At 44.5% G+C, this 22,477-nt stretch overlaps 2 protein-coding genes across 2 annotated transcripts; one reads left to right on the top strand and one right to left on the bottom strand.

Annotated features, from left to right (window-relative positions):
• Window positions 1-12,521: 12,521 nt before the first annotated feature.
• Window positions 12,522-13,920, top strand: LOC124651351 (glycine-rich RNA-binding protein GRP2A-like). Its single transcript, XM_047190442.1, has 2 exons — window positions 12,522-12,738; window positions 13,526-13,920. The coding sequence occupies exons 1-2, from the start codon at window positions 12,598-12,600 to the stop codon at window positions 13,691-13,693; spliced, it is 309 nt and encodes a 102-aa protein (XP_047046398.1). The 5' UTR covers window positions 12,522-12,597; the 3' UTR covers window positions 13,694-13,920.
• Window positions 13,921-16,926: 3,006 nt separating this feature from the next.
• On the bottom strand, window positions 16,927-18,085 carry LOC124655090 (glycine-rich cell wall structural protein 2-like). The gene is made up of 3 exons (XM_047194053.1): window positions 17,966-18,085; window positions 17,787-17,865; window positions 16,927-17,695 (listed from the first exon to the last, which is right to left on the bottom strand). Exons 1-3 carry the CDS (start codon window positions 17,972-17,974, stop codon window positions 17,175-17,177), a joined length of 609 nt encoding a protein of 202 aa, XP_047050009.1. The 5' UTR covers window positions 17,975-18,085; the 3' UTR covers window positions 16,927-17,174.
• Window positions 18,086-22,477: the final 4,392 nt, after the last annotated feature.

Below are 22,477 nucleotides of genomic sequence, written 5' to 3'. Positions count from 1 at the left end.
ACATGTTGTGTTTGTTGGGATCCGATGAATATGGAATACTATGTCAAGTTGATTATCAATCTATCATATATGTGTTGTTTATGTTCTTGCACGCTCTCCGTTGCTAGTAGAGGCTCTGGCCAAGTTGATACTTGTGACTCCAAGAGGGAGTATTTATGCTCGATAGTGGGTTCATGCCTCCATTGAATGCTGGGACGAGTGACGGAAAGTTCTAAGGTTGTGGATGTCTTGTTGCCACTAGGGATAAAACATCAATGCTTTGTCTAAGGATATTTGTGTTGCTTACATTACGCACCATACTTAATGCAATTGTCTGTTGTTTGCAACTTAATACTGGAAGGGGTGCGGATGCTAACCTGAAGGTGAACTTTTTAGGCATAGATGCATGCTGGATAGCGGTCTATGTACTTTGTCGTAATGTCCTGATTAAATCTCATAGTAGTCATCGTGATATGTATGTGCATTGTTATGCCCTCTCTGCTATTTGTCAATTGTCCAACTGTAATTTGTTCACCCAACATGCTATTTCTTATCGGAGAGACGCCACTAGTGAACTGTGGACCCCGGTCCATTCTTTTACATCTGAAATACAATCTACTGCAATACTTGTTCTTTACTGTTCTTCGCAAACAAACATCATCTTCCACACTATACATTTAATCTTTTGTTTACAGTAAGCCGGTGAGATTGACAACCTCACTGTTACGTTGGGGCAAGTACTTTGATTGTGTTGTGCAGGTTCCACGTTGGCGCCGGAATCCCTGGTGTTGCGCCGCACTACACTCCGTCACCAACAACCTTCACGTGGCCCTTGACTCCTACTGGTTCGATAAACCTTGGTTTCTTACTGAGGGAAACTTAATGCTGTACGCATCACACCTTCCACTTGGGGTTCCCAACGGGCGTGTGCTTTACGCGTCATCAAGCAAAATTTCTGGCGCCGTTGCCGAGGAGATCAAGACACGCTGCAAGGGGACTCTCCCACATCCAATATCTTTACTTTGTTTTTGTCTTGCTATACTTTATTTTATTTACTGCTTTGTTTGTTCTCTATATCAAAAATACAAAAAAATTAGTTACTAGTTTTACTTTATTTACTGTCTTGTTTGCGTTCTCCATATTAAAAACACACAAAAAATTAGTTACTTGCATTTACTTTATTTACCTTTTGTTTATTTATCGTGTTTCCTCCTAAGTTCACTCTGAAAGACATACCGGTAGGACGAGGGTCTATCATTGGAAGAGATAATATAGAAGCATTTTCACCCATGTTAGTATGGATGAAGATTTTGAAGATACACCCTTGGTAAAAGTTGCTCCTACTTATGAAAGTGCTACTGCCTGTTTAATACACATGTTGGAAACTAGATTTGTTAATCTCAATCCTATAATCCAACATATGTTTCTTACACTCTCTGATATGGAAATGGGAGAAAAGAGAAATTTTGTTTTAGATGTCCTTCTTAGAGAATTTGGTGATATAGCTAAAGAAGCTAGAAAAGTTTTTATTAAGCATAAGAGGCTTGGTCTTTTCACCGATTTTGCAAGAACACTTGAAAAGATGGACATGGATAGAATAAAGTACACTAATAATGTTAATGATGGTGGGGAGATTAAAGTACCGATACCTAGTAAGCTCCTAGGAATGCATGAAGCTCTAGAAAATAACTATGCTTGGCTTGTTCCTGAAAATTTGTTTCATGAGAATAGCAAGCCTAAGAGTAATGAAAAAGGGGCTTCTGAAACTTACATAGATAAGATACAATGCATAGTTGATAAAACTCCAACCCCCTCTGTTGATGCTTCATTTCTTGATGTTACTTGATTCACACTTTCTGCGCCTAGCTGAAAGGCGTTAAAGAAAAGCGCTTATGGGAGACAACCCATTATTTTACTTCTGCACTTTTGTTTTATATTTGAGTCTTGGAAGTTGTTACTACTGTAGCAACCTCTTCTTATCTTTATTTTATTACATTGTTGTGCCAAGTAAAGTCTTTGATAGTAGGGTTGATACTAGATTTGGATTACTCAGCGAGAAACAGATTTCTTACTGTCACGAAATTGAGCAGCTCCGTATGTAGGTAACTCAGAAAAATCTGCCAATTTACGTGCGTGATCCTCAGATATGTACGCAACTTTCATTCAATTTGAGCTTTTTCATCTGATCAAGTTAAGTGCCCCATAAAAATTCGTCTTTACGGACTGTTCTGTTTTGACAGATTCTGCCTTTTATTTCACATTGTCTGTTTTGCTATGTTGGATGGATTTCTTTGTTCCATTAACTTTCAGTAGCTTTGTGCAATGTCCAGAAGTGTTAAGAATGATTATGTCACCTCTGAATATGTGAATTTTTGATTATGCACTAACCCTCTAATGAGTTTGTTTTGAGTTTGGTGCGGAGGAAGTTTTCAAGGGTCAAGAGAGGAGGATGATACAATATGATCAAGAAGAGTGAAAAGTCTAAGATTGGGGATGCCCCCGTGGTTCAGCCCTGCATATTTTAAGAAGACCCAAGCATCTAAGCTTGGGGATGCCCAAGGCATCCCTTCTTCATCGACAACTTATCAGGTCACCTCTAGTGAAACTATATTTTTATTCCGTCACATCTTATGTGCTTTACTTGGAGCGTCTGTATGTTTTTTTTTTTGTTTGAATAAAATCGGATCCTAGCATTCTTTGTTTGGGAGAGAGACACGCTCCACTGTTGCATATGAACACATGTGTTCTTAGCTTTACTTTTAATGTTCATGGCGAAGGTTGAAACTACTTCGTTCATCATTATTATGGTTGGAAACAGAAAATGTTTCATGTGGTAATTGGTATAATGTCTTGAGTGTGCTCATTTAGATCATGTTTAAGCTCTTGCATCATGTACTTTGCACCTATTAATGAAGAACTACATAGAGCTTGTTAAAATTTGGTTTGCATGATTGGTGTCTCTAGAGTCTAGATATTTTCTGGTGAGGTGTTTGAACAACAAGGAAGACAGTGTAGAGTCTTATAATGCTTGCAATATGTTCTTATGTAAGTTTTGCTGTATCGGTTCATACTTGTGTTTGCTTCAAACAACCTTGCTAGCCTAAGCCTTGTATTGAGAGGAATTCTTCTCGTGCATCCAAATCCTTGAGCCAAAAACTATGCCATTTGTGTCCACCATACCTACCTACTACATGGTATTTCTCTGCCATTCCAATGTAAATTACTTGAGTGCTACCTTTAAAATTCTATTCTTTGTCTTTGCAATATATAGCTCATGGGAAAATAGCCTTAAAAACTATTGTGGTAAAGAATATGTAGCTTATGTATCTTATTTCTTATAAGTTGCTTGTTGAGCGGTAACCATGTTTCAGGCGACGCCACCAACTATTACACCTTTGTTGAATATCATGTGAGTTGCTATGCATGTTCGTCTTGTCCGAAGTAAGGGTGATTTATCATGATCAAATGGTTTGAGTATGCATATTGTTAGAGAAGAACATTGGGCCGCTAACTAAAGCCATGAATCATGGTGGAAGTTTCAGCTTGGACATTAATCCTCAATCTCTTATGAGAATATTACTCGTTGTTGAATGCTTATGCATTAAAGAGGAGTCCATTATCTGTTGTCTATGTTGTCCCGGTATGGATGTCCTAAGTTGAGATCTATCAAAAACGAGAAATCAAATGCGATCTATCTCCTTGGACCTTTGCACAGGCGACATAGAGGTACCTCTTTGTGACACTTGGTTGAAACATATGTTGTGCAATGATAATGCATGAAAATCCAAGCTAATTAGGACAAGGTGCGAGCACTATTGGTAATCTATGCATGAGGCTTGCAACTTATAAGATGTCTTATGCATAACACATATGATTTATTACTACCGTTGACAAAATTGTTTCTATGTTTTCAAAATGAAAAGCTCTAGCACAAAAATAGTAATCCATGCTTCCCTCTGCGAAGGGCCTATCTTTTACTTTATGTTGAGTCAGTTTACCTACTTCCTCCTATCTTAGAAGCAAACACTTGTGTCAACTGTGTGCATTGATTCCTACATACTTGCTCATTTGCATTCATCATATTACTTTGTGTTGACAATTATCCATGAGATAAACATGTTGAAGTTGAAAGCAACTGCTGAAACTTATATCTTCCTTTGTGTTGCTTCAAAGCTTTCTACTAAGAATCTATTGCTTTATGAGTTAACTCTTATGCAAGTCTTATTGATGCTTGTCTTGAAAGTACTATTCATGAAAAGTCTTTGTTATATGATTCAGCTGTTTAATCATTGTCTTTACCATTGCTTCGAATCACTGCATTCATCGCATATGCTTTACAATAGTATTGATCAAGATTATGATAGCATGTCACTTCAGAAATTATCTTTGTTATCGTTTACCTACTCGAGGGCGAGTAGGAACTAAGCTTGGGGATGCTTGATACGTCTCAAACGTATCTATAATTTCTAATGTTCCATGCTACTTTTATGATGATACTCACTTGTTTTATACACACTTTATGTCATTATTATGCATTTTCCGGCACTAACCTATTGACGAGATGCCGAAGAGCCAGTTGTTGTTTTCTGCTGTTTCTGGTTTCAGAAATCCTACAAAGGAAATATTCTCCGGAATTGGACGAAATCAACGCCCACGGTCTTATTTTTCCACGGAGCTTCCAGAAGACCGAAGGGGTTACGAAGTGGGGCGACGAGGCGCCGACACCACAGGGCCGCGCGACCTGGGTGGGGCCCACGCCGCCCTATGGTGTGGGGCCCCCGTGCCTCCACCGACGCTGCCCTTCCGCCTACTTATAGCCTTCGTCGCGAAAACCCCTGTACCGAGAGCCACGATACGGAAAACCTTCCAGAGACGCCGCCGCCGCCAATCCCATCTCGGGGATTCGGGAGATCGCCTCCGGCACCCTGCCGGAGAGGGGAATCATCTCCCGGAGGACTCTTCATCACCATGATCGCCTCCGGATTGATGTGTGAGTAGTTCACCCCTGGACTATGGGTCCATAGCAGTAGCTAGATGGTTGTCTTCTCCTTATTGTGCTATCATGTTAGATCTTGTGAGCTGCCTATCATGATCAAGATCATCTATTTGTAATGCTACATGTTGTGTTTGTTGGGATCCGATGAATATGGAATACTATGTCAAGTTGATTATCAATCTATCATATATGTGTTGTTTATGTTCTTGCATGCTCTCCGTTGCTAGTAGAGGCTCCGGCCAAGTTGATACTTGTGACTCCAAGAGGGAGTATTTATGCTCGATAGTGGGTTCATGCCTCCATTGAATGTGGGACAGTGACAGAAAGTTCTAAGGTTGTGGATGTGCTGTTGCCACTAGGGATAAAACATCAATGCTTTGTCTAAGGATATTTGTGTTGATTACATTACGCACCATACTTAATGCAATTTTCTGTTGTTTGCAACTTAATACTGGAAGGGGTGCGGATGCTAACCTGAAGGTGGACTTTTTATGCATAGATGCATGCTGGATAGCGGTCTATGTACTTTGTCGTAATGTCCTGATTAAATCTCATAGTAATCATCGTGATATGTATGTGCATTGTTATGCCCTCTCTATTTGTCAATTGCCCAACTGTAATTTGTTCACCCAACATGCTATTTCTTATCGGAGAGACGCCACTAGTGAACTGTGGACCCCGGTCCATTCTTTTACATCTGAAATACAATCTACTGCAATACTTGTTCTTTACTGTTCTTCGCAAACAAACATCATCTTCCATACTATACATTTAATCTTTTGTTTACAGCAAGCCGGTGAGATTGACAACCTCACTGTTACGTTGGGGCAAAGTACTTTGATTGTGTTGTGCAGGTTCCACGTTGGCGCCAGAATCCCTGGTGTTGCGCCGCACTACACTCCGTCACCAACAACCTTCACGTGGCCCTTGACTCCTACTGGTTCGATAAACCTTGGTTTCTTACTGAGGGAAACTTGCTGTTGTACGCATCACACCTTCCACTTGGGATTCCCAACGGGCGTGTGCTTTACGCGTCACCAGAGTCGGCGGCACGCGATGCCGCCACCATCGTCATGCAAGAGCGTCGTCGCATTGCGTCGGCGATCAGAGAGGCGACGGAGGCAGTACCGGTCGATGCTATCGCCAATGCGACACACATGGAGGCTGCGCGCGACAAGGCCTACCGCGTCGCCGATGATGCGGATGAGGAGGGGCGCGTGGCGGAGGCGGTGGCCTCAGCTATGGCTTGGGCCCTCCTTGGCAAGGAGGAGGAGGAAGCGTCCGCGGCGGCTGCAAAGGGCCGCTAGAGACCTCGTCCGTCGGCAGCGCGACGAGGTAGCAGCGACGAGGGCGGTCATGACGGCTGGGGATGTGCGCGATGCGGTGTTGGCTGTGGTGGCAGCGGCGACTGACGCAACATAGGCGGTGGTGGAAGCAGCGGTTGAGGCGGAGAGGGCTGCAACGGCGACTGTCGATGCGGTGGTGGCAGCAGAGGAGGAGAGGAGCGTGCAGTGGGAAGTCGAGATCACCGCCGCCTTGGCCAGCCGTCAGGCCCAATGCCGCCGGATCTCCAGCGCGCGCACGAACACCGCCAGGAAGAAGCCATACGGGCTGCACGGGCGGCCGTGGACGGAGACGATGTCGTGGGCGGCAAGGAGTTGACGTGTAGGGGCAGCCTAGTAGCAACCGTTGTTTCTTTTTGTGTTTAGATGCGAGCCTTTTGTAACTGGTTGTGGGATCCTAATGAATCAATTTATTAGTGTGATGTGACACTTACAAACAACGCTCAACGTCCTATGAGCGGACAACAACACAATCCACGCAGCGTCCGCGCCGATGCATCCATTTTTCAAATTTGATAAACGGATGGGTTAGAGCAGACATATCGATTCATTTGGGTGACCCTCATAAAACGTGCGCAGCCTGTTCGCCGGTCCGCATGAACCGTTTCAAACGGCCCTGGACAGAATAGATCGTCCTAGCACCGGGTGTGGGCTTGCAGTTTGTGGCCGTGGACCAGATGGAAAAGTGTCAATGACATTGCAGCATGCTTGACGCCGTGTGACAACCTGCTTCATTTCGATTTAGCGACTGCAACGCGTTTCACTCCACGTTTGTTTTCTCGCGTGGATTTCGACATTTTTGATCCTATGGTGAAAGTTTAATCCTATTTTTTCTAAAAAAAATATCTGACCATTTTTAGTAGATCATGTTTTCGGCGCATGTTTTACTTCAACGTCACAAATCAAATGAGGATATTCTAGTTTTAAAACTATATTTTTAGAAAGCTTTTGATAAAATTGAACACTCAACAATAATGGAAATTCTTACCGCCAGGTGTTCTGGTAAAAAATGGACTAGATGGATAGAAATTATTCTGAATTCTGGTTCCTATGCTGTCTTTCTAAATGGAGTACATGGTAAATAATTCTATTGCAGAAGAGGTGTTAGACAAGAAGATCCTCTTTCACCTCTATTATTTGTACTTACTGCTGATTTTCTCCAAGTTATTTGAATAAAGCCGTGCAAGAGGGCCTCCTAGATCCTCCCATCCCATGTGATGCATTTATTGACTTCCTAGTTATTCGGTATGCGGATGCTCTTCTCATAATGAAATCAAATGCACTGCAACTTAATTGCCTGAAAGCCCTTTTGCACACCTATGCTGAATCTACTAGACTAAAAGTGAATTTCAATAAATCCAACATGATTCCTAGAAATATGAGTGATGAAAGACTGAGTCATTTCACAAATACAATGAATTGTCAAAAAGTAAAATTTCCTTTCACATACCTAGGATTGCCTCTTGGCATTACAAACCCCTCATTGGAATATTTTCTGCCTATAGTTTAGAGGGTTGAAAGAAGATTGTGTGGAATAGCTAATTTCCTAAGCTATGGTGGCAAGCTTGAAATTGCGAAATATGTTTTAGCATCACTACCGATCTTCTTCATGTGTACCCTGAAAATTCCTCAGACAATAAAAGATCAAGTCATCAAGTACATGAGGCACTGTATGTGAGAAAGAAACCCCCCGATTTCTAGGCAAAAGGAACTTCCTTGGTTGCATGGAAAAAGATCTTTAGGCCCAATAATAAAAGGGGTTTGGGTGTGCTTAATGTCAACATACATAATAATGCTTTACTGCTGAAAACTTGCACAAATTCTTCAACAAGCATGATACTCCTTGGGTCAATTTGATTTGGAGCAAATATTACTCATGTGGTTCTCTTTCTGACAGTCGGTTGGAGGGATCCTTTTGGTGGAAATCTCATCTAAAGCTTGTAGATATGTACAAGGCTATGGCTAGATGCAATCTGGCGGATGGAACATCCATTAGTTTCTAGACCGATTTGCTTCCATCTGAAATTGCCCCACCTTCTGTCTTTTGCAAAGAAAACTGATGGCACAGTTCATGACATAGTTACAATTAAATTTCTAGAGGATCTTTTTTCACCTTCCACTATCTTAACAAGCACACATAGAATTCTTACAATTTGAGAAAATCTGTCAAAATGCTAGTAACTCCATGAATAAAGGCAATCATGATTCCTGGAACCATATTTGGGGAATGAATGAATTTTCTTTAAAAAAAGCTTATTTGGTTATGATTGGCAAGGTCCCTTCTCCACACTTTTCTTGGCTCTGGAAATCTTCTTGTGAAGCTAAGCATAAATTCGTCTTCTAGCTCCTTCTACTTGACAGATTAAATACAAGGAATCTCCTAGGAAGAAAAAATTTCCATCTGCAGTCATATAATTTTGTGATATTTTAAATTGCAATGATGAAGAAACACTGATACACCTATTTTGGAAGTACCCCTTTGCGGTTGCCACAGAGAAACCAAGATCTCTTGATTCTTCAAGCTTTTGCAGATATTAGAGGTAAGCTAAGAGTTCCTTTCAATATGAAAATTATTATTTTGGTTGCTTGGATCATATGGATTGTCAGAAAATAACAAGATCTTCAACAATCATCAACCATCTTTAGAGAGATGGAAAGCAATTTTTAAGCATGAGTTGAGGTGGATCAGCTTCAGACTAAAGCAGAAACATGTTGAAGCTTTCAACCTCTAGCTGGATTCCCTTGTATAGTCCTAGTTCTTTTAGTTCTTTTTAGGAGCTGAGATGGGTCGACTTATTTTTTGTATATACTTTGTACATCTTTCTAAAATTTATAAAAATTGCAGTTGGTTTTGCCCACTGTTTTATGCTAAAAAATAGAGCATGCTGGACAAATGACATGGCGGGCTTCATGTCTACGCAAAGGATTCAGCATCGTCGTGCCGCTAGAAGTAGCGTCGGGTTACGTATGTGTCGACTGCGTTCGCGGCATGACCTGCTTCCACATCGACCTTATCACACCCGATAAAGCTAAGTGTTCCCCTACCATGAGTCAATTATTATTTACTTTCACCGCACCCCACACTCGGGGGCTGCGCCATTACATCATATCGAAAATACACCTGATACCCGGGGACTGCAAAGTCAATAACATCAACTTTGAGCATCTACAAGATGGGTCGAGTACTTCCCCGAGCGCTTCAACAACAGTATTTCCCATGAGTGCTTCAAAAACTCGGGTCGAGTACTTTCACGACCGTTTCAACAACTCGGGCTTAGTATTTTTCTCGAGTGCTTCAAAAGCTCGGGTTGAGTACTTCCTCGAGTGGCACAACTCGAGTCTACACGTGGATGTAAGCACCCACCCATAGACTCAGGGGATACTCTCATCATGAGTGTTGGTCGTGCACCCGACAGAGGATCTTGAAGAACCCAATAAACATCGGCTAATGCAACAACCAAACGAGGCATCCGATAAACAAATTAAAGCCTGGGCCGCGCCGTCGTGAGCCTCTAGATGCCATGCTAGAGCATGAAGGTAAGACCATCAGATCCGTCATGTGAGGTCTAGCACCGTCACAGACTATGCTCTACTAGAAATATCCACATCGTCGTGGATATGATGAAAAATCCCGGTGGACGCGTCAGGTAAAACTTTCATTTGCTGGAATTCAGAACTTGATAAGTCCTCCGTGGCTCGAGCTGAATTACGCTAGTTTTCTGGATTCGTGTCTGGGGACGCGAGTTTGAAGTAGGTTCCCCATATTTGCTCATGCAATAAACTGATTCCTGATCTGTTCGGATGCATCAGGTTGTTTTACCAATATCCCTATGATCAAAATATTCGTCTACAAAGGAAATAATGAAATATTGCCTTTTCGTGATCAAAGAAAGAAGAAGTCGAAGATTTGAAGGTCGGCCCAATAATACTTCCTAGAGTAGTACTACTTAAATCTATGCGCGATGCAAGCACCCGCCCATAGACTCGGGGGCTACTCTCATCGGGAGCACTGAGCGCGCATCCGATAGAAAATGCGAACATCATAGAAGCAAGGATCTGAAAACTTCAGCTACTGCGTCAGCTAAAAAAGGCACTCGATAGTTCGGGTGAACAAAAATATATTCAGTCAATTCTTTAATCAAACAAAGCTTCGAGTTTGTTTTGCAGGTGAATGAATCAAGGTTTGAAGACTCAACTCAAGTTTGCGGCTCAAGTAGAGCCTACTCCCATTAGGAGCACGTGGATTCAAAAAAAGCCAATATCAAGTTCTTCTTCGAGTAGTACAACTTGAGTCTACGCGTGGCTGCAAGCACCCGTCCATAGACTCGGGAGATACTCCCATTGGGAGCGCTGGTCGCGCACCCGATAAAAAACAACTTCAACTTTTCATTAAGCACAAATTCAACATTCTTCGACTGATCAAGACACTCGGAGGTGATATTCGTAGTGCTTTAGTCTCTACGTAAGTCTTCGATTTTCCTAGATACTCGGGTACCCATTATTGCTATACCCGGTGCAGTTATTATGGAGGTGGATTAACACAAGGATTCGACAAGCTAGACCCACATGTAATGTCGACTTGTACTAGAAGAAAGAGGACTCCAATATATAATAGACTAGGACTCTTGTAAATCTTAACCTGGTTGCATATATAAAGCCAGACAGGGACACCCCTTTGAGATACTCCCTCCGTTCTGATTTAGTCTACATTCCTAGAGAAAATGAGACAACCTACTATTGTACTTATCCGTACTACTTATATATGTAAACAACTAATCCAAACTACATTGAAAATAACAACATCCAATAAAGAGAGCAAAACCACTTCGTTTTCAGTGTTGTTGTTGACTAAAATCTAGAATGTAGAGTATTTCAGAATAAATTTTAGGGCTAAAATGTAGACTATTTCAGAACGGAGGGAAGTACATGTTTGTGACATCGTTACTCTTATGCTTGCAGGATCAACATAAGGTTACATGCATCATGTCATGCGACAACATTGAGAAGGCTAAATTCAAGGGGAGACAAAGCAGATCTTGCCTCTAAATCTATCCGCCATTTATTCAAAGAGCCCTTAAATTATTGACTGTCTTATTAATTTTAGATGTTTAGATGTGACTCCTTAGTTTAAAAGACACTTTCAAATGGTTGTGTAGCATCCCTTATTTATTTTGAATATGGGTTGGTGTTTACGGTGAGAGCTCTATTCTTGATGCTTAGTTTGTGGGATTGAAAACGAAACTTCTCTTGCTTCCTGTAGTAGAAATAGACGCATTCACGGAGATGGCAAAGCGTCAGTTTCTGCGTCAGTCCCTTTTCTGGTGAATTATCTGGAGACCTTCTCCACTGTTTCGGATCCAAAGGTGGATGTCAAGGGCAAGAGTTTGCTCCCCCTTGGCAATGACTTAGACCCTGCAGGCCCGGATGCTTTCAGCGCCTGGGTAGCTCCTCGGATCGGAGAGGTTAAAGCCAATGTTGATGCGGGCTGGGATGCTCTATCAAGGACGGCGGGAATTGGTGTCATCATTAGGGACCATAAGGGCCACGTTATCATGTCGGAGTGGATGCCGATCAAGGGCTGCAATAGTGCCGAAGAAGCTGAGATCCATGCAGCCCTTGCTGGACTAAAACGTCTTATCAATCTGCGTAGGTGGCCAGCCACGCTTGAATCTGACTGCTCTCGTGTGGTTCGGACCATCACTACGTCAACGATTGAACGATCGGGTTTTTGGTGTCCGTATGAGGAAGCTAGGGAGCTCTTGAAAGTGTTCACTCAGATTACTGTAAGCAAGATAGATAGGGGTAGTAACTATGCTTCTCATAGCCTAGCTCATCTAGGTAAATCGGGTGATAGTGGTATTTTATTTGGTGCAACACCGATCTGCGCATCGGTTGCTGTTGCACAGGACTCTATTTTGTAACCATACTCTGTGCTGATCGCGGGCAAGTTATCAGACGCACTCTTTTCCTTCCAGGGTACCGAAGGGGACTGGAAGGTTTTTAATGAGGCGGGCTTGCTTTGCTTAATAAAAGTGTGGTTTACATTCAAAAAAGAAATAGACGCATTCACGCCTCGTGTCCGTTTTAATTACGCCGTCGGGACGTGAACGCAGTTGGATAAAGGTCAATGCCAGACCCGAGCATTGTTGCTATCCCTATATACGTGGATTGGTCTTCAAAGAAACCAACACTCCGGAAGCCTCGCCATTTCTCTCCATCTAAACCCTCCCGTCCCCTCCGTGGTGCGCGTCCCGCAGGTTAGGGTTCAGCAGAGGTAGGATGTCGGCGCCGTGGTGGGATTCCGACTGGTTGGACCGTGCGGCGCCTGAGAGCCGCGTCCATGTTGGCAACCTCCCCTGGAGCACCGACGAGCGCTCACTCAAGGACGCCTTCGCCAGCTACGGCCCGCGCAGCGCCGAGGTGAGTCTGGGTACTTCGGTCGATGCGATGGACTGGCGGCGCTTGGGTGCCTCCGGTCGTGTATTTCCTATCTTCTTTGTTGCTGGCAAGTTTATTTATTTTAGATCTGGATGGATCTGTGCGTGCATGTTTGCTCGTCGCTTTCTAGGTTTAGATCCAGTTTAGCCGCATTGTTTGGTCCTCGTTTACATCAGATCTGTCATCGCACGTGCTCGATCTGGCTGTTCCCTCTCCCCCGACACTGATTTTTGAAGGATTAAGATCTCAAGGAAATGTCCAGCAGCCCCAAATGTCACACAAGTTTATGCTAGGTCGATACTAGTAGTACTATCATGCTTTCCTCTGTTACCTGATGGAAAATTTATGGCTATTGTTTATGGATCTATACATATTCATCCTCGTCGTCTAGGTTCAGGTTTCAGTTTGGCTGAGACATTTATTTTTCGTCGTTTACTCCTAATCCGTGGTGGGCATCTCTGATCTGTTCCCTTACCTCCAACATTGACTACGATCTCATCTCTGTAAAATATTCGTCGGCCCCTCATGGACCATGGTCACACAAGTTTCAAGTTTGTACCTTTGCTGTCCCCTCTTACTACTACTAGTACAGACTGATGCCGGGATGGTTCCACTTTATAAAACAAGCTAGTTCCAGTTGGTAGTTGTTTGGACTACGCCTGGTTCTTGTAGATTTGTCTAAGATAGCGATACTTTGCCTAAATCTGTTAATTATTCGTGAAATTTCCCATGTGTCTTAAGGATGTCATACGTGTTGTGATTTTTTCAGATCGTCACGGACCAGGAGACTGGCAGAGCCCGCGGGTTTGGCTTCGTCAACTTTGAGGACAACAAGTCGATGAACGATGCCATCCAGGGCATGAACGGACAGGAGCTGGGCGGCCGCAACATCACCGTCAACAAGGCCAACGACCGCCCCCGCCGCTGGAGGGCATGAACAACAGCAGCTAGGAGGTTGGCCGCCCCTGCCATTTAACCTCTAGCTTATCAACTTAGCGCAAGTCTCTTGTGGTTGTCTAGTTTGTGGAACTGAAATTGATCCTGCCAGTAGTCTCGTGTGGTGTTTAGTTCATGGTCGTGAAATGGAACCTGCCGACTGTCTGTATTGCGCGTCCTTGTGGTTGTTGAACATCCTGTTGTCGTTTAATGAACTCCAGTGTTGAAGTGGAAATTGGTCATTTATCTCTGTGGTTTGCTGTTTGGGTGCACTGAGATTTCTGAGAATGTGTTCCCATTATATCATTTGCATGCCACCTTCACAAGCTAATGTTTGCTCCTGTAAAAACCTTTTGGAACCATTCTTTAGAGCATCTCCAGTCGCGTCCCCCAAACCGTCCCCCAAACCGCGCCGGATCGAGCGTTTGGGGGACGTGTTTTGTTCGTGCCGCGTTTGGGGGACGTCGCTCCCCAGCCGCGTCCCCCAAACGCCGCCCCCAAATGAATATTTGTGCAGGAAAATAAAGGTTTTCATTCAATTTCGATTATATATTACAAAGTTTGAATGAAAACGGCTAGATTTTATCTAAACCTAGGCTACTGACCGCCCGGCGGCGCGTTCGACGGCCCCGCCCCGTCGTCGCCTCCCCTACGCCGCAGCTCCTCCTGCGCGCGCCTCCTCTCCTTGCGTTCGGCGGTGGCCAGACGGTGCCGCTCCCGCCGATAGTCCTCCTCCGCCCTCCCCGGCCGGGCCGCACGGAGGGAGAGCTCGACGGCGCGACGAATCTGCGCCTCTTCGCGGGCACGGGCGTCGTCCCGGAGCTTCTTCTCCGACTCGAAGGACTCGACGAGGGCGCGTTGCTGATCGGCCGTCTCGTCCGGGTGCGGGGCGTCGTCGTCGGACCCGGCCGAACTCGTCGTCGTCGTTGTCGTCCTCCACCTCGGTCTCCTCCGCCTCGGCCTCCTCCTCCATTGGCGCCTCCTCCTCCACATCTGTTGGCGCCTCCATCATCGCCGCCGCAAACGCGTCGGCCGCCGCCAACTGCTCCGCCCGCCTCCCCCATAGCGCCGTAAGCGCCGACTCCCGCCGCCGACGCTCCTCCGCCGTCGCCTGCTGCTGGAGCTCGATCGACTCACGCCGCCGGCGCTCGATCGAGTCACGCCGTTCACGGAACGGCCGCCGCCGCTCATCGCGCCGGCGCCGGTGCTCGTCAGCCCATCGCTGCTCCATCTCCTCCCGGTACCGGCGCGCGTCGCGCCTCTTGTCCCGTCGAGGCGTCGAACGCCGCAACGGTGTCGCACCGTCGCTCCCGCCACGCTGCTGCCGCCGCGGCCTCCTCGGCCGCGGAGGCGGGGGCGGAGAACGCCGCTAGATCCGCCGCTGCTGCGCCTCACGCCGCCGGCGGGCCTCCTCCTCGAGTGCCTCCTCGAGTGCCGCACGCCGCCGCCGGCTCGTCAATGGAGGAGACGGCGGTGGAGGGAAGTGGCCATCGCCGGGGCGGTTCGCCATTGCCACCGGTGACGGAGGAGACGGCTGTGGAGCGACGAGGGCTGTGTTTGATGCCGGCGGGGTGTGGGGGCTACCATTGATGAGCCGGGAGACCTTTTATAGACGCCGGTGTCGGGAAGAAAGCGCGGGAACAGACGAGAAGAGGCGGGAAGATCGCGCGGGAACGGGCGGTGGCGTGCGAACGCCGGCGACGCGTGGAGGCTGCGCAGCGACCGACGAGACGTCTCGCCTGCCCCTCCGTCGCCATTAAGGCAAAGATGCCGCTGCGCGCGAATAACTTCCGTCGCGAGGTAGGCGACGGTTAGGTTAAAATTAACTGTGCCGCTGACGCGTCGGCCCCGCGCCTCCTCGCCTCGCGTTTCGTTGTGTCCGGCGTCCCCGGAGCGTCCCCTGTGGGACGGGGACGGGCTCGGGGCGCCGGACACCGTATCGGGCCGCGCCGGACAAAAATGGGCTTTGGGGGACGCGGCTGGAACACTTTTTTTGTCCGGCGCGCCCCAAATCCCTTTGGGGGACGGTTTGGGGGACGCGACTGGAGATGCTCTTATGACATCCTGTACTGTCACAATTCAAAATCACCACATTTGAAAACACTGGACATCACTCATTTTCTGCACACCATATCAACATAGCTGATTGTTTGCCTAAGACTACTAGCTGTTTGATGCAAACACTATGTTGCAATATAGAGTGAACACTTCATATTTCCTGGAAATCCAACATTTTTGGATATCATATTCTTTTTCCAGTCTTCAAATGTAGAAAATTAAGCAAGGTTTCTTGGGCCTGTTTGGTTGCTGCCCTGTGAAGCCTGGCCAGTTCAGCCTGGATGTGGATTGTTTGGTTTGCGGCCTGGCCTGGTGGAAATTGAATTACCCATTGGATGATGCTATGACCTATTAAAGAACATAACCTTTCTTTGTTGAACATGACTTAGTATCCCAGGCAGCAGCAAGCAATGTGCAGGCGTTCAAAAGCCGATGCCTGGACTGCCCTGGTCCCTGGACCAGGCTAATGATGTTGGAAGTTCTACAGGTCAGGCTAGAACCCACCGGCAAGGCAATTTTGCTCCTGGACAGCAACCAACCATATATGCAAATAAAAAAACATTCTCTTCAAATCTGAAGTGACACATGCATCAGAGCTTTTAGCAAGTTGTTTCTATCTTATGCAATGTGCTCATTTCTGCTTGAACTCGGATCCTGCACCATTGGTTCAAGAGCTCTATGATCAAAATATAACATCAAAATCTTGCCTATGCTCAGCTTATGATCACCTCAAATGTTTGGAGTCGAGGTTAAGCCAATATACAGTAAGTTGAACCCTGCTGAAATCCAATTAAATGTGGTTGGTTCAGTTATCTAGTACTGGCCAGATCCACACAACAGTGGAGTCAATTCAAGTTAGTACCCAACTTCAAACCAGTAGCTGACCCCAAAGGAGCTCCATAAAAGGTAAAATGGTTAGTATTGTTGATATTGGTATCATCAATTATACTTTTACAACATCAAAATTATTTATTGGTCACTAACAGATGCAACTATTTGAAGAGAAAAGTAGTGTATGAAAATTGCAAGTGTACAATCGGTTCATGTATTGAGGAGAACAATGTACAGAAGAAGCATTCTTTGCTTACTTCTCTTCCGCTTTCTCTCTTCCATGGTTAATCTCACGCATATAGAAAAAGTGCAGCACCACATGCAAAGAAGAAAGCAAGTCCTATGAATTTGAAAGAAACAAACAAACACATCACTTTTCCTTCTTATTCATTCCTCGTGTACAATCTGTTGCTACTACGCTCTGCACTGATAGCCTGAAAAACTGCAAACTACCAATAATTGCTAACCAACCATGTACATATGTACTGCTTAGTGCTCAGAGCCAGCATCCCTCTGATCTCTTAGCTTGATCAGCTCGGGCCTGAGCACGAGTATCAACTCTCCGGATCTCGCCGATTTTAACAGCTTAGAACCTACATTATGCTGCAACCGGGATCCTGTTCTTGATGCTGGTAAGCCGGAGCAGGGTAGGAGTAAACAGGAGGGTAGGACGGCGGCATGGCGTTGTACTGCTGGTACGCAGGGTACAAGACCGGCGCCACCGCATTCTGAGGGTAGCCGCCTCCACCGCCGCCGGCGCCCTTGGAGCTACCACTCTCCTTGCCGCCAAAGCTCATGCCACTGCCGCTGCCTCCACCATCCGCTCCGCCGTATCCGTGGCCGTTCTTCTTCTTTTCCCCACCGTACCCGGAGGTGCCGTAGCCATCCTTCTGCTTTTCCCCGCCGTACCCGTAAGCGCCGTAGCCATCCTTCTGCTTTTCCCCGCCGTACCCATAGGCGCCGTAGCCGTCCTTCTTCTTATCGTCGCCGGAAGAGACGCTGAGGAGCTCGGCGTAGCCCAGGCCGCGGCGGAGCACCGTTGTCAGCGTGATCGGGTCGACGCCGTCGCCGACGATGATGATCTTGTCACCCTCCATCGTCGCGGATGTCACGCCTGCAGAAGTCAGTACGTGCTTGTTATAATTAGGAAGAAGATAACACGATGGATTATTATGGATTAAATGTTATCGGTGGCTTGTTTGTACCTGCCATGCTAACAGCGGCCTTGAAGGCCTTCCGCCTCTTCCTCTCGTCATCCAGTGCCAACTTGAGAACAATCTTTTGCTGTAACAAATAGGAAAACGTATTCAGATCGATGAACAAAATTGAGCAAACTAAACACTAGTCCTACAATAGGACAAGCAGGGCTTAGTTAGTAACATACCTTAACCATCTTGCAACTTGCACAGAATCTCGCAGGATCTCTAGATTTGACAGTACACTGGCAGAGTAGTAGCTACTTGAAGAGTGCGTTTGCTTTTGTGCAGTGTGACAAGTGCAGGAGATGAGCCGCTTCTTATGAGCAAGAAGACACTCTGCTCTTTTTATAGGCAGGCAGAAAGATAGAGAGATGCAGAGAGCAGAGGGAAGCAGCAAAGAAGGCTCTAGAGAGAGAGAGAGAAAGGGTGGCCAAATGGAACAAACAACCAATCAGCCAATCAAACAGTGCATTAGCTGCTGAATAATTGATCCGCCAGAGATTGTGCCAAACGACCAAGCTGGCTGGTGCTCCTCCAGGAAGCCAATATCGAATTAGTGGTTAATACGCTATGGTCGGTGCTAGTGCGGCAGAAGTTTCCACGCAGTTGGTCCAAACACGAGACAAAGCCAAGCCACCACACAGAAGATATCTTAGCTAAGCTACGATCGATGGCATGGTAGTGCTGAGCTGAGGCCCTAGCTTGTCCCAGTTATTGGTTTCTCATGGAATATTTTTTGCTTTGATTGTGCCATTATTATATTCACCATTTTGTCAAAAGATGATTCCGATATTTTTCTCCCTTGGTGTTCCAAATATGTGTTTTGATAAAATGTTTGGTCGGACTGTCAATGCCACGTTCAAAATGAAGTGAAAGCGAGACAAGTGACATTAGCCACATTTGAGAAACTGGACCACCTGAGCTTCACTTTCGGCAAAATTGTGACCCTACATCATACTTTCCAATCGTGCCATGCTGTCAAAACGCAAGGTGTAGTTAGTCAAATAATCCATTTCAACATAGACCATTCTTACTGAATGGTCCAAACACAAGACACGAAGCCACCACGCAGAAGATATCTTTCCTAAATTATGATGGCTGCCATTTGGTGGTATTGCGCTTACCAAAAGATGGCTTTTTATGGAATATTTCACTTTGATTGTGTGATTAATGAATTCTTGAAACTATCAGTAAAATCCATTTTGTCGAAAGATGATTCCGATATTATGAAATTTCCGCTCTTTGCGTCTCAAGAAAGTGCTCGGCTAAGTGTTGGGTCTACTAGAAATGGTGTCAATACCGCGTTTATTGGCAAAGTGAAAATGAAGCACGTGAGAACAACCACGTTTAGGATATTGGCGCACTTGAGCTTCACTTTCGGCACAATTGTGACCTTACATCATATTTTCTCCAATCGTCTTTATAAGATTTAATAGACAAGAGGTAGGCTGTCAAGAGTCAAAATTCCGTTTGAACATAGATCATTCTTACTCCCTGGTTTACAGATTCTGAACTTTCCAAATAGTGCATAAGAAAATGTTTGTTGGGTGCAAAAGCTCTTTCAAAGAACACATATAGGATTGTCTACAGTTCTGTTAAAAGAAGATATGTTTATTATTTAACTGGTTTTTTTCTCCTAGACAATAGATATTGTTTTCGCAGGGTATTACAAGATAATTCACCACAACACATTAGGTAATGCAAACTCATCCTCAGGTGATGTCTTCCAGTAAATGTCCCAACATCAAACCATTCCTAGCTAATTATGCACTGATATTTTTGGGCAGAATTATTGGAGGGACCCCCAAAAGATCTAAATTGTAGTGGGCACCCCACATACATCATTTTCAAGCATGAACAGTTAAATTTAATCTTGTGGGACAAAAACGTTGGCTGATAAAAACGAGTTTATAAACTAGTAGCTGTGCCTGGGCAAGGTAGCTGTCCAAGCTGACGTTACAGCATGAACTGTTTAGCAGTCACTGATTCTGATTGGCCACAGAAGTAGAACCTTAGTTATTTATATTCCAGCATTAGCACTAGAATAAGTTCGCTTTATAACGTTGCTTAGTGTGAACGAACAAACCAAAATAAAAATTTGTGAAATGTTCCCCTGCGATTTAGTCATCAGATAGTTCGCTCCAGCTGTTGCACTTTATCAACAGATCTTTTCTCAAGGTATCCTTGACCGCAGTACAGAACAGGTAACGATCGCGCGTTTTCTCAGTCCAATTTTCAAGAACTTTTGAAGAGGGGATTGATTCTCTCTGAATAAACTGAAATATCACGGCTTCGTGCGGTTCAATCGAAATCCTACTGGTTCTTCAACTGCACGCCACATATAGCTTCATTTACGCAAAAACTTCTTTCAGTTCGTGCACAGAAGAACTTGTTAAGGAAAACTCCTAATTAACGAAGGAACGGAAGAGTAGTTTTGCCACCACAATTTCTTGCTTCAGGTTTAAGTGTTTGCCTGTCTGTCAAGCTAACATCGAAATCAGCAGTATTTGTCCACGCCATGATTTGGTCCCTGTCCTTGTCCAGCCGGCCTAGCTTGTGGCTACACCGTAGCATGCATACTTGGCGACGTAACGGTGGACACGTGAGAAAGAAGAGAAGACCCAGCGTCACTATGGTCTCTCATTTTTCATCAGCAACAGGATATAGGGAAAGCGATAGCCAAGAGCCCAAGAGCATGTGCTAATTTTGTTATGGCATGCGGTAGCCTAACTTGAACTTACAAATAATAAGACTAGATTGCTCTCTCCGGGTCGTCTGTCATGTAGCACCATCTTTTTCACAAATTTGCCAGTTAATCATCGAAATAAAAGTTCCATAAAACCTCACGCAATACACACCTAAGTTTTTTCTTTCTAAAAAGCAATGTCCTCGCCCCCTGCATCAATTGATGCATGCAGCCAAGTTGTATGCATGATTAAATGTTACTTAAGGTCACGTAAGTTAGATCAAACTTTCAAAACTTAAACTACAAGTTCAAGATCAATTTTGATGCAGGATACATTTAGGAAGAAATCTGAAGAAACGTTGTTTTCATGGTTGGCAAGGTAGTTGAAAGGTGTTTTCACAACTTGCTGAAGGCATCTAGGTGATATTTTTTGCTTGCGCTTGCTGAGTACGGTTTCGTGTAGTTTTCATTTTTCACAAGCCATGCAGTCTCTTGCATGACTTCTGTCACGTGTATATCACTTTTTTTTTGTTTCTAAAACACTGTTTATAATCCGTGGATGCCCATACATGCATACACACAAGTTGGCAAGTCACCCATATTGCGAATTAGTGATCCAAAGTTGGCAAGTCACCACAAACCTATCGCCGTCAACGGGTAAGAATGAGGCATGCATGATATAATCGTGACTAATACTCCTAGTGGATGTGGAATACAACTATAGCATGCATATCAATTCACGAGCTAGCATAGAGAGACTATGTGATCTTTTTATATGTCTCTCTATAAAGAGGCGAGTCTTTTGCAAATTTGCACGAACCACTCATCGCAAGAGGCGTTGAAAGGGAATCATGGTTTCTTGAGTAGAATCGATGATTGTAAAAATGATTCTAGGATTAATGTATGCACCAAGTAGGATTAAACGGTCTTCAAGAGTTTGTGAAGATCCTCGTAAGTTTGTGAGAAGTCGAGGCTCTTGCTTAATGCAAGGTGAAAAACTGTCATGAGTGCAGTGCTAGAATGCTTGCATTTTGAAGGCCCTAACTTGCAGGTGCATGTGGGTGTTTGCTTTGATTATTGGATCGAAATTCCTTGACAAAGCCATAGGACCTATGCTAATGATCTAAACTTCAAGAACAAACATTTATGTTTTTTTGGAAACAGGGCAGCCACACAAGATGAATACTGTCCATTTATTAAATTATTATCAATAGTATTACAACCTATTATAAATCAAGGATCATTTAAAGTCTCAATTTGGATAAGCCATCTAAAAACTCTAAAAGAAAACAACGCCGAGCTAGACTCATGTCAAACGCTGATCAGACCGCTAGCCGCACTGGCTGTAGAAATCTCGGGCTACCATATGCCAAACGGTTGCACCCAATATTCACGTCTTGTCGCTCCTCCGCGGGCTAGAGAAAAGGCCACATATGATTCAATGTGTAACCAAAGATATAACCTGCAGAAATGATGAGAAGCTTCATTTGTTCAAGATATAATCATTGCAGACATTCCAAATAGCTCATAATAAAGCGCACACACCAACTCTAATGTCTCATTTAACTTTCTTGGCTACTCCATTTAGCCAATTTCCAAATAAGTTGGTGATGTTAGATGGAGGTGGTGCATTAAACATTTAAACGTCATATAAATTATCCTCCATATAATTCTTGCAAAGGGGCATGAAACGAAATGATTTTGTATTGTCTCCTCTTAATCACAAAAACAAACATTCATGTTTGTGTCTACTTGATTTGTTGCTTATATTTCACAATCTTTTAAGAAAGTCCCTTCACTTGTAAGGTAGGTTGAACTTTGAGCCTTTATATATGACAAAAAATATCCATGTTTTGGAGTAGCAAGATAGTAAGATTTCAATTTGATAATGTCATATTCAGTCTCCACTTATATATAGTTAAAAGCATAGATCCATTAGGCCTAGAACTTTGGCATTAGCTTCGTTTACCTCAGAGAACTGATAATTCATTGGATGGGTTTATTCGTAGCC

The sequence above is a fragment of the Lolium rigidum genome, chromosome 5, assembly GCF_022539505.1.
Source record: "Lolium rigidum isolate FL_2022 chromosome 5, APGP_CSIRO_Lrig_0.1, whole genome shotgun sequence".
Lineage (NCBI taxonomy): Eukaryota > Viridiplantae > Streptophyta > Magnoliopsida > Poales > Poaceae > Lolium > Lolium rigidum.
Note: the sequence above shows the minus strand (reverse complement) of the source record. Positions and strands in the feature narration are given on the sequence as shown.